This window comes from Python bivittatus, unplaced genomic scaffold (assembly GCF_059951505.1).
Source record: "Python bivittatus isolate LINGU-HERP-01145 unplaced genomic scaffold, Pbiv_v1 ctg000330_np1212, whole genome shotgun sequence".
NCBI lineage: Eukaryota > Metazoa > Chordata > Lepidosauria > Squamata > Pythonidae > Python > Python bivittatus.
Window position 1 is genome coordinate 21,147,151 of NW_028277058.1, and position 12,793 is coordinate 21,159,943.

The 12,793-nt window shown below is 35.8% G+C and overlaps 1 protein-coding gene across 1 annotated transcript in view; it reads right to left on the reverse strand.

The window, feature by feature from the left end:
- The window catches only part of PTPRR (protein tyrosine phosphatase receptor type R), an 87,457-nt gene that overhangs the window by 11,569 nt on the left and 63,095 nt on the right, over positions 1-12,793 (reverse strand). The window contains exons 7-10 of the mRNA XM_025163206.2: positions 5,872-6,058; positions 4,883-4,967; positions 3,252-3,331; positions 2,820-2,957 (exon numbers count right to left, since the gene is read on the reverse strand). Of these exons, the coding sequence (XP_025018974.2) occupies positions 2,820-2,957; positions 3,252-3,331; positions 4,883-4,967; positions 5,872-6,058 (490 nt within the window). The remainder of the gene's footprint in view (positions 1-2,819; positions 2,958-3,251; positions 3,332-4,882; positions 4,968-5,871; positions 6,059-12,793) is intronic.

The following is a 12,793-nucleotide window of genomic DNA, read 5'->3' on the forward strand; positions in this document are numbered from 1 at the left end:
AGAAACATCAGAAGATTTGGTGAAACCATAAGGCTTGAAAAAGTTCATAAAAACTTGAGAGAACTTTAGAGAGAAAAAAATAACACCTTAGAGGGAAAACAGAATTTATTTGTTTATTTGTTTATTTATTCATTTATTCAATCAATCAATCAATCAATTTATATAGCCACCCCTCTTAAATACATGAGTCTGGGTGGCTCACAGAAATTAAAACTATATAAAAAACAAAATAATCTAATGAAGACAATACCATGGAATACTGGCTGGAAAGAGCACACCACTGTATAACATTTTGTCTTAGATCCAGATTCTAAATATATAATGCAATGAATGAATGAATGAATGAATGAATGAATAGTTCGATAGATCAGGGTACCCTTCAAATATATCTACCATGCTATAATATTTTCTCTGAATTGGCCACTGTAAGAACCTTTCCTCACTATGAAAGTTCATTAGCTTTTGCTTGGATCAGAATATGACATCCTGATTCCTGTTGCTGCCCTGGCTACTTAACAAAATGTATTGTTGGTGGCTGGAGGAATGGGATAGAAGGATAAATAGACGATGCTGATTGTTAAGAGAATAAACATGTATTTCTCATGCCCATCCTAAGATATGGGAACCTTGAGGGATCTTCCAATGACTGATTAAGGTTGGATAGGTCACATGAAGTCACATAGTCACTTCTTGACTTTTGCAGGGAAGAGGGAGGTGAACAATTTATACTGGGTCTGTGGTGGATAGAGTAGGAAAAACTAGTTATTTTCCACAGGTTGCTCATTTTCCCCCTTTGCTATATATGGTTGCAGAAGAAATACCTGGCCCTCCCTTCCAATGCTTGGAAGGGAGGACATGTTCTAATCTAATGTTATTAGAAAGACAACTCCCTGTTTTCCCTGAAGGACGATTAAGGAAAAAATGTGTGAAAGGTTTCTCCACAATGGCACTGCTACATAAAAACCTCTTCTAGTTCGATAAACACATTGCAAAGTAAAAAATATAACTGATTAGGATATTTCAGTGGGCAGCAAAAGATGTTTATCTAAAACAGATTGACCATTTGGATATGTATGTTTACCTATGCTTTCATAGTGTTTGGAAGCCTTACTTCTTGTAAGTATTTACTGCTCTCTTTATTGGATAAACTGTTCTCTTTCCCTAAGCAAATCATATAACAGAAAAAGATTCTTCTACCATACAAAGCATTCTTAATTTTTCTCCCAGAATTTTTTGATCAAATATGAGAAGCTCATATAAACATAGATGTTGGCCATGTAGCCTGGGAATTCCTTAAGAAGTCTCTGTCTTTTTTATTATGAGGAAATTGCTACCGCCAGTCTAGGACAATGCAGAGAAACAGTATTGTAATGAGTGGGAGCAATTCAGGTAAACACAGGGCTTCCTGATATGTTGAGAATTACTGTGTGTTTCTTTCAAGTCATTCTTTTCAAGCAGTGTTAGAAGTGGTTTTTTTTTAATTGCTTTTCCTTTGGGAAAAATATTTGTTCTGTGTACCATATTCTAATAGGATGGGTTTTCAGAAGTATTTTGATCAGTCCTGATAAGGCACTACTTATAATATCTCATATTTCTTTAGAATTCATTCTTTTATAGATTTTGGAGATAGATATGAGATAGGATACTCCTTGTATAGAAAGCTGTCTAAACTCTTTTCCTAATCAGAACCCAATATTTGCTTCAATGAACAAATGGACCTATTATTTGGAAGGGGGACTCTGCTAATTTCTGAAAAATAATTTCAGTCAAGGGATGCAGCAAACTTCTAAGGCAATAAAGGCCTTTAAGGCCTCAGGGCTTCCACATTTAAATGCAGGTTCAATCAGATCCTATCCCTGACATCTCCAGAAAGAGCTGGAGAACACTTTGAAATGCTGGAGAGGTGCTGTCAGTCTAAGAATATTGTACTACATGGGCTGATTTAATATAATGCAGAATTTTATGGTCATAAATGGCTGGACTGATTATTATATATTGAGTAATTACTGATGAATGGGAATTTCATAGTAAGATTATTTCTTATGCTACCATTTCAAGCTCTGAGAAGTAATTCTGATTTTTTTAAAAAAAATGTTTTTGCCTATATTGCATATTGATGACTTTAATACTGTTATAAAGAGTAAATTAGTTAAGTTATTCTTTCAAAGTTTTTGGTAAAAGTATACATTACATGAATGTATACATATAATTTTACTATGTATCACTGATAGAATGAAAGAGACACATGTGCCAACTAATGAACTCAGAAGTTAGGTCAGCATGCTTGAGAGATGAAACTGTTTTTTTTGAGGTCTACTTTTTCTTTCTCTAACTCTCAAATTAAACTACCTTACAATGTTGTTCTGGGAATTCTGTCCTGAACCCTATACTAGGATAAAAACAGTATTAAAGTGAATACTCAGACAAGTAGCACATGATACTTAATAATCGTTTTAGAGAAAGTTACATAGTATTTCTAGGAGAGGTATGTGTATATAACATACACTTTTTGTTATTACTTAGGATAATCTATCTCGTGTCCTTCAGGGTAGATAACATTTAAAGATAATAAACAATATATATATATATATTCATTCATATTTGCCACTAATTGGAAATATATTTTTTGTTGATCAACATGTTTTAATCTATTAAATATTGCAACTACTTAGGTATTTTATTTCATTTCAGTTTTAATATAGTGTTATGAACAAGATGTGTCATTTAGGATCTTGAATATTTGATAGTAGTATTGGCTGTTTTTCTATTTCCAAAAAAAAAAAAAAGTGTCCATAATTGATTAAGCTGAGAAGTCTTACCTCATTTTTCTCCTTCAGCTTTGTGATCATAACAATAACGGGACTGTCCTCTTGCCATACCATCAGCCAGAAATCATTCACAGTATTAATCATAGGCCCCTGAGTTGCAATGAAAGCTTTCTCTTGGCCACCATAACCCTAATTTAGACACAGATGGAACAGTCATATTAAAATTTGTGATTATAATGGGCTGAAAAGGAACAAGAAAACAATTAACACATCTTGCACAATGCTTCAATTAAAAGGCCAATACACTTTGGAACGATTGTTCATTTTTATGCAGTCTACTGTTGATAGTATTTTACTGAAAGGGCAGCAGAAGCTGATGGCAGAGGACTAAGCCAGAAGTTCTGACAAGAGAAGAACTGAATGGACAACATGAAGATGAAATATATGTTGGCAAGTCAGCACACTGCGCATCAGTGTACTTACTCTGATGTAGTTAGCATTTATGTAGGTGCTCAAAGCATCCCCTGGGTTCCTTGGTTTCAAATATACCCTGCTTACAGGATCTGTAAAGACAGCACAGATGGAAATGGAAATGAAAACCCAAAGAAGTAAAGGGAAATGTCATAAAAGCATAAGGATTATTTTAAAAACTTGTGATGATTTATGCAATGATTTTGACAGCTATAGGTATGAGGATGTGTTAAGAATCCCTCCAAACATTCCAGAAAAGCTGTGAAAGAGATACATGAAGGATTCATACTGCCTTCTTCCCACTGCTTTTGAGTTTTGTCCAAAGAAAATGGGGAGGAGAACCTATTTCCCAGATGCATATTCTCTCTATGCAAGGATAGGATACCCCAATTTTTCCATTTTTTTTAAAGACTTGGAAGTATGAAGGGAGAAAGTATATCGTATCCTTATGAGAACATCTGAGATAGCATTCAGAAATTAAAACCTAGTTGTGTCACAGAAATATTATTCCCAATCTCCTATTGTCAGATGAAGTGGGCCGAGGCTTATGCTTACCTCTCTTATTGCGACACTGGGAGGGATCCATTTTGTCTCCTCCACTTAATATCCTTCAGAAAGGCCACTTCTTGGGCCTTTGGGATAGAGTCCTTTTGCAGTGAACTCAAGTGCTGCTGTTGAATTTCTACCTGCACCAGAACTGGCCTCCAAAGCGGAGGGGGAATTAATCCCATCCAATTTAAAGACTATCCAGATTACTGTACTCATACAAGCGTACCATATTCAGTGGTACTCCATTCTGAATCAGAATATACCGCATTGCATTTAAAATGTTCAACTAATCCTATTTTTCTGACACATAGAAGATTATTTCTTAAGATCCTGACTTTCTCTAGGCTATAGAAGCCTGAGTTTCACCTTTACTACTGACAATTGAGGAAACTACATCAACTAAGGAGAAGGGAAAGCTGGATCCATCTTCTGCCAGATTAATTACTAGACTAACTTCCTAGCAGCTGGCATGGGTGCAAACCAAGGATACAAACTTTGATGGGGAACACATTTCTAATCATGACTGCTTAGGTCCTCAGCATTGCTGTGGCTATTTCAGGGAGTGAACTGGAGTCTGCTTTTTGGTTTATTCTTTTTTCCCTCTCCCCCTTGCCATTGCCACATAATCACAGTTGTGATCATATGGATCTTCAGCATATGTTTTTAGCAGAATCAGATTCTTGAAGAAACATACTTTGACCACAGAGGATAGAAGTAGAGAAATTCAAGACACTTAAATTCTATTGATATGAATCAACTACTTCAACAGAAATTTCCAGCAGTCAGTTAAATTATTTAGTTGTTAAAGTTTATGGTAGGACAAATGCTTATTTAATTTTCCATGCAAGTTGGCATATCTATACAAGTTGGGGCCTAAGAAGTCAAATGCAGTCCATCAACTGAAGTTGTGATAATAACAACAATGCATATCAGCAGTTTTTTCAAAGAAAAACATAATTTCACACACCACTTTTCAATCATCCCAGGTTGCTCTAGTTCAAGAGCCACCTACAAATTAAGAATTAAAAAGTTGAACATAAATAGTGGACTGATAATAGGATAGTGGAGGTTTAAATGACTTTAAACCAACTTACTTGGAAGAATGGTCTTATAACGATTTTTGGTTCCATGACTAGGGATGTCTATTTCTTTAGGATTGACAAAATTCATGGGGATTTCCTAAAGAGAAAGAAATAAAACACAGACAGTATACTTAGTATCAATGTTAATAAGAGATTTATTGCAACTTGTATCACAAAGCCACAGCATTGTTGTTTTTTAAAAAAAATAATCTGTGAGTTAGAGATTTTAAGTTAAAGAGCAGCAAGGCTGTTGGATGGGTTATTTATTAATTTAGATCTATAGGTCACCAAATCAAAAGACTCTAGGTAACCTGCAAAGTTAAACAGAATATATAATACAATATAAAACCACATTCACTCATATAGTGGTCAATTCTTGCTGGTCACAGATTCAAAATTGGCTCTCCAAGAGTCTCAGAATAAAAGTACTACCCCACTCAACTTCCTTTGCAAAGCCTTGAGTCACAGCCTGACACATATTTGATCACTACATTTTGGTTTGGGTATTTCAGATACATCAGTGAGTGCTTGCCTAGCCTAGTTTCATCCACATTAGTGATCCTAAGCTATTTGTCCCTTAAGCCATCTTTCTGGAATTCCATTATCTTTGCTTGATGCATCAGGAGACCTAGGAATGCTATGTAGACCTACAGAGAATTGGAGGTCTACATAGAAAATCTGATTTTATAACAAGGAATTGGATTCAGCAGCTGTTTACTCAATTGTGATTTAGTGAAACTATGAAATGATGCCAGGACATTTTTGTTCCAAATGGTTAAATGTTTTAAATTTTTATATGTGTGCTGGGGCAATGCAATTTTAGAACACTGGTTGGGCATATCTAGTTTATAACCCTGTCACTGATAGCCCAAAACATTTTGCTGCTTCAGCAAGGAATTCAGTGATCAGTATAAATGCCAGAGGAGCATCCTTCTGGAGACCACAGAAAGTTACAGAAAGTTTTTAGTTTTAAAACAACAAAGCAGTGATTATAGACTTACCATGAATTCTGTCTGAAGTAAATGAGAACTTGCAACTATGTCTTTTAATTGCTCTTTGGTCAAGATCCTGCTGGCTGACTGTAGATACTCCATTGCTACTTTTTCCCTTGGGGTTGGCACAGCTATTAAAGGTTCAGCACATCCTAAGCTGCTCATGTCTAAGGTGAGTGAGACGTTGGATCCTCGTCTGTATGATAAATATATATATATATATGTATATATATTTGTAATTAACTTTTTATGTGAATCTACCTGATAAATTGGAACTTGATGGGTAACACTGGCATGAAAAATTAAGCATATTTATTGGAGAATAAATGCCACTGAATAGAAGGAAGGAAGGAAGGAAGGAAGGAAGGAAGGAAGGAAGGAAGGAAGGAAGGAAGGAAGGAAGGAAGGAAGGAAAGACCTCTTTGAAATTGAAATTTCTTTACATTGATCTTTGAATAGCACTACAAATACGAAAAATAAAATAGTTTGGTATAGAATAAAGCATTACAAAAAATTATCATAACACAATTGAATAACACATCTAAGCCAGAAGCTTTGTGCACTTGTGTGGCTTGGTGAAGGTATTTTGCAAGCTGGAATATGAGTGAAGAGTTAACACTTCTTAAATATATAAACTTAAAATGTATCTGTATGATCCTCAGGACCTCTTCCAAATATTGTTCCTGTGCTCTGTTCTGGTCTCCAAAACTGCACCAGAAGATCAGGGACTGTCCAGTAAGTTGAGCAGGCCAGGGTAAGTAAGCTTTGCTTATATGCTTACCTTGATGGAAGGCGGGGGGGGGGGGATTTTTTAAGTCCACCTATTTTTTCCCCCATTACATTGGGTATAGAGAAAGCATTAGCTTGTGGAGAAGGTACAAATGGATAACTGATATGCTACAGTTTTGGCATGTAAAATCTGATTATTGAAACTGTTTCCATCCTTTGTTCTTATATGGAGAACCATTGCTAGTAGAAGGCAGACAAGAGACCCAACTATACAGTCATCATGCTAACAGGATATAATATGACCTATACTAGGTGGGAAAAACCAATATAGCCAAAATAGGCTTACCTAGTTTTGGGAAGGTACTGTTATAATCCAGGTGAAAATCAGACATTATGGGGAGTCATCTTCCTCTCATTATTTCAGAAATTCAGTTGCTTTATTTTTCTAACCTTAGCATGTACTAGGCAGGAAAATTGGTTAAAAAATATTTAGTCTGTATCAGCACTAAGCGTGGAGTTAAAATTTATCAATCCAGTATGTAACACTGAAGACGTTTTGATCTGTTTGCAGCATAAATACCAGTTCTCACGATGGCAGGATTCATAAAGACTTTTCCAGTTCAAAAGCATTCCTGTGCCTTGTTAAGCCGAATCTTGCTCTGAGTTTTTGAACCAGACTGATCTTTTACCACACTTAAAACAATATTGAATAAGCTGACAACACAGAAAAAGAAATGCAATCATTTATTCTTGTCAGTCAGTTTCCTTAAACAGGTTACCTTATAAATTGCTACCATAGTTGGATAATAGATTTTTGACATCTATTGATTGCTTGCAGAATCACATTTGGCAATATATAGGAGTTACTGTTCTTTTTTTTATGGACTTCTCCACTTGAAAAATGGGAAGGTAGCACCTTTTCCAGTAACAAATTTGATTAAAAGGCATTGCTTTATCGAACAAGTCTTCCTAGCCAGTTTTCTCAATTTGAAATGACTCTATGTATTGGGTTGCCATATTTATTTATTGTAAACGGACACTTGCTGCAAACATTTACTAACACCATCAGATATAAGACATGTATTTATGCATATTTGAATCCCATTGGTATTTTGAGGGTCTGTCTTCCTTACACAGCATGAATAGAAAGCAACTCTAGACATTAAACAGGGATCCAATGGCACAGCTGTATATCATGATCCATTCAGGATCTGATGGGGATCTGAAGGGTTCCTTTTCTGGAGGAATTTCTCCTTTACATTAATCACATGGCAGCAGTTTTGTGGTTTGAAATCATGGAATAACAAACCTCATTTAAAATGCAAGGAAGTCACTTGGGCATAACCTTATTTAACCCACTGGAATTTGTAGTACAATACAAATTGGAAGCTAGCAAATTGGAAGAGGCTGGCAAACACTGTGTTTTACTCCTTACACAAATACACTAAAAGCTGGAGACCAACTTGGAAAAGATATGGTTTGAAAATATGGCTATTTATGCATTGTTAAAATGATACAGGAGAAGGAAGATGCTAATTAAGAAATAAGGGCTAAATTAAAAATAGCAAAACAAAACAGATTGGTCAGATGACCTATGTGTCTGCTACCTATGTGCTAATTGTTAACTTCAAGACCACGTCCCTTTCCTTCTTGTGACTCTATAGTTTTGAAGTAAACTTCAGCAGGACACCCTTCAAACAGAAGATTGACCATTAGGCACCTGGTCTTATTAGACTGACAATCATTCAGCCAGACTGAACCAGTACAACACTCCAATATATTTTAAGCAAAGGAGCAATTCTGCCCCCACCCTTCCTTGTGGACCTAAATTTTTTTTCCTTCCCTGAGATGAACAAAGGACATCCCTTGAAGACACGATCAATCTAGCATAGCTGAGCATATAACTGGCAGCAGTATTATATTTTAACCATACAACTCTCCCTTCTAAGATAATAAAAATAACTCCCAAATTCATGCAAGTGATAAAAACAAAGGGAAGAATGAAAAGTAATAACACTACTCCATAGTTCAATGGTAACACTGAAAGTAAAGGCCTTGCTAGAAGCCTTTCTTTCTTTTCCTCTTAGAAAGCAGAAGGGAGATTCTCGATCTTTAAGCATCTGCTCACCTCAGACAATGGACATAGATCTAAAAGGTCCTTTGGGGGCTATCCCCTACATCCAATATCCATAAGGAAGCTATTTTTTTCTGGTTAAATGGGCATCACCATAGCTAGTTTAAAACATAGCAAGCCAGCTGTGGTAATGCCTGTTTAACCTACAGTGAGACATCCTTTTACTTTTCAAGTCAAAGTACATATGACACCAGAGTTTATAACTAAATGCTCATGCAGGGTATACTTTAGTGCTGAGTCAAAACAGGATGTTATATTTTTGGAACATTTATACGCCAAACCAATCTCTGTATCAATTTCTTGGCAGATATTTAAAAACAGTTCAAAATGTTCACAATGGACCAAGTATGTGGGAGAAGGGAGAGACAGAACATGAAGTAAACCGAGCCAATTCTTCATTACGCTGTGCTCAATCTTACCTCTCTAAAAGTGTCTGTGGATTTCCTAATAAAAAAGCGTAAATACACACATATTGTTTTGTAACAAAGCACAATTGAAATGTTGATATTTTCTTTGGCTTTTGCATTGTTTTATCAGTCAATCACGGCAAGGGGGTTATTTCCTTTGTAACAAAAAATAAAGCAAGAGCTAATTATATCTTTGAATTTATAGCTTTTTCCAGTTCAAGAGATTAGTAAAGAAAATTGGTGTTGAGAAGCAAATTGGTTCCTCTGAACTGACCCAAAGAAATGTTCATCAAAAACAGCACATTAAAATAATTTAAAGAAATGGATGGAAAGAAATACAAGAGACTATTTGCTATTCCTAGAGGATAATTATAAAAATAGAATTATAGCAAATAATTATGCCAAAGGCTATTTAATGTGAAAGGTAAGGATTATATTAATATTTTAAAGCCTCCAATAATGTTTTATAATGTAGGTTTTCTTAAAAAGAGATTGAATCTTAGTGACTTAGAAAAAGAAATCAAGACCCCACACTGTGACATCTTGTCAGTACAGACAATATGACTTAAAGGAGCCAGCTCTTTAAGGCATCCATTCTTCAAGGAAAGGGCAAGTCTTGAAGGATAATCTGGTCCTGCAAGTTGCAGCAAGTAGTTGCTCAGTTGTAGCCAATGAATACATCAATTCATTTGCCGAATCTAATAGATAATTGATATTTATCACTGCTTCTTGGACAATAGGAGTTTAGCCTAAGTTATCAGTGACCTGGCAATCTCCCTGCCAGACTTGTATATGGAAATGCCTAAAAGAAAATGTAGAAATTATAGTTAGATTAGAATATAACTATTAGATTGTTAATACTGGATTGCAGAATCATAGTTATCCTGTCTTTTGGTCCATTTAAAGTCATGATGCCTACTTTTATTCAAATCTCTCTCCTCCCCCTCTCCAAATTCCTGACCTTACTATGGATCAATTTGCATAGCATGGCATGGCTGAAATGCAAACTGTTATATGAATTCAGGAATTCTTATTCTAAAATAAATGGGAATAGAATTTAAGAGAGATTTTAGCTAAAAAATAAATGCATATTGTTTTCCATACCCAAACAAAACTTCAGCAGTCTAGCCATGGCAATATAATATAATTAAATTATAATTGTGCATTTATAGAAGTAGGAAAGGGGAGAAAGGAAAGAAGATTGAACAATCTCCTGTCCATTGTTGGAGTTCCAAATTCAATGGCACTGATTCATTAGCACCTCCTGGATACAAGGAGACAGTAGGGTGTTGATCGAGAGTTAAGGATTTATTCATTCTCCCCTTTATCTATCCCTCTGTCTGTTCTTTGTGTAAGAGATTGCTAATTTGAAGCCACTCCTTTCTGCCTTTCTTCCAAAGCATGCACAGATACAGACACAGACACAGGCAGAACGTGTGCTTTAGGATTCTCCGCATGGTAAGATGTAGCTAGCCAGGTTCTAGGTTTACCTATTCCTATAATGTATTTCCTGTAAATACATTTCCTTTCTGTTATAATCATAAAGCATACTTGACTAATCATCGCTCAGATTGGATTCCTGGCTCAACACGCTCACGCTCACATGCGTGCTCCGGACCTTCAACCTTCAACACTCTTTTCACTGGGAAAAGTTTTAATGTGAATGAAGTCATTGTTACAGCCCCTCATGACAATTAAATGTTCTTTCTATATGACATATTCAGTGTTTATGAATTAATTTGAATCAATATTCAGGTACTCTTCCTTAATTTTACATACATTGACAATAGGTTTTATGCTGCTGATTTCAAAACTGCTGGATCCATGCTATAGATTTGGGTATTTTTAGCTATTCAACTGTTGATTTTTAGAGGATGAAGAGGGTCATGGAATTTAACTGGAAAATCTCTTCAGGAAGCTCCACCTATTCAGTTTATGTCAACCAATCTGGTGAAACCCATAATCACTAAAGTAGTCATTTCCTGCCTTTCCCTTAAAATGAGCTCCCTCTTCACTTTTGGTGATTATTTTAGCCAGTAAGTTGTGCATTCTTTAAACTCAGGCTCTGAATGTCACACTCAGTGCTGCAGTGCCTATCCTGATTTCATTCATTTTCTGGATAGGGCAAAGAATTATGCATAGCTGACTGAGTCCCTCCCTCCCTTTCTGCCTTTTCTCTTTGTAACTGCAGGTGAAGAGGATTGTTTCCTTCTGCATTCTCCTATAATCATTCCTGGAATGAGATTCTATGACTGGAGATCTTTGTTGGACTGTGTCAACAGGACAGAGATGGAAGGAAGGCATTAATTAACCAGCAGAACCACTTGCCTTTGCATTACACAGAAAAAGAGTATTTGGTTTGCATACTAAGTTTGCACGCAGCAACTGTGCATGGGATCCTCAGATGCCTTCTGAGGATGTCCTGAACAGAATATGGGAGTGTACATACTTGCACATACTATAGTCTAGCTACATTAAGTATTCTATATACACTTAAAAAAATTGCTCGTGCCAACAACTGTGAATACAAACCTATCTGAGAGGATAATAAGAACAGAAGATCCAAAGATGCAAACTTTTTGGCAACTTGGGATCCATTGTCAATGGTACCATAACTGGCTGGGGAAAGTATACAAAGAATTGTCTCAGAATGTTGAGAGAAGAAAAACACAACAGGGTGACATTGTATTCAAATAACGTATCTCAGACTATTCAGGCAATCAGTAATAAGAGGAGCTGACATCTTTTTAGGTATGTAACCAACAAGGAGAAGACTTCTTGCAAAACATCAAAATTGATAGGAAAGATAATTAGAAGCTGATTTCATGTGCAACCAAGGGACCGTTATTTCAACCACTTTCTCTTTTTGAGAGAGCTATCCAAAGTGTGGTGATAGACGTGTAGATGATTATATGGACAAATATATACATGAATGAATTAGGATTGGGTATTGTTGAAAATTAAACTTTCCTCTTGTTCCTTATTTTGGAACATTCTTTTCCTCCTTTGCCCCTCTTGCCACTTCTCCCATAACCATAAAATTGCACTCTATCAGGTTCTGGTCTGATATTTGAATTAACAGAATTTTCCTCTTTAGCAATCTGACTGAGCAGTTTTAACTGCCTTGCTTTGTTTGTGAAATAAAGTCAGTTCAAGTACTTCTTCTCTAGATTGATACAAACCCCGCAAACAAAATAGAATGAACTGAATTGCAGCAATTCTAAAAGCACTAGGAGATTATCTGGTGGGAAATCCATTTTAGAAATGACTATCAACTAAGTAGCATTTTCAGCACTCAGATTCAGATTCCAAGTCAGTTCCAAGCATTAGTCAGACTACATTATGCCACAAAGGAATGAAGGAAATGATTTCCAAAAGTACTTCTAGACTAAATTTTAAGCAATTGGTATCTGGTTGGGACAGGAATCGTTCCACATCCTGTGCAGGAAAAGAGCTGAAAGAAAAACATGTCAGCTTTCCCTCCTTTAATCAGCCTTTCTAAAATTCAGTGAATTGACTGCTATTTATCCAAAAATTAGGAATAGACTATTGAATGAAAGATAGATATGTAACTCCTGCCTTTACCTGACAATTAACTCCACCATCAAATGGAGCTTTATCATGCAAACCAGGTTTTCAGATGAAGGTGTAGAAACATTCA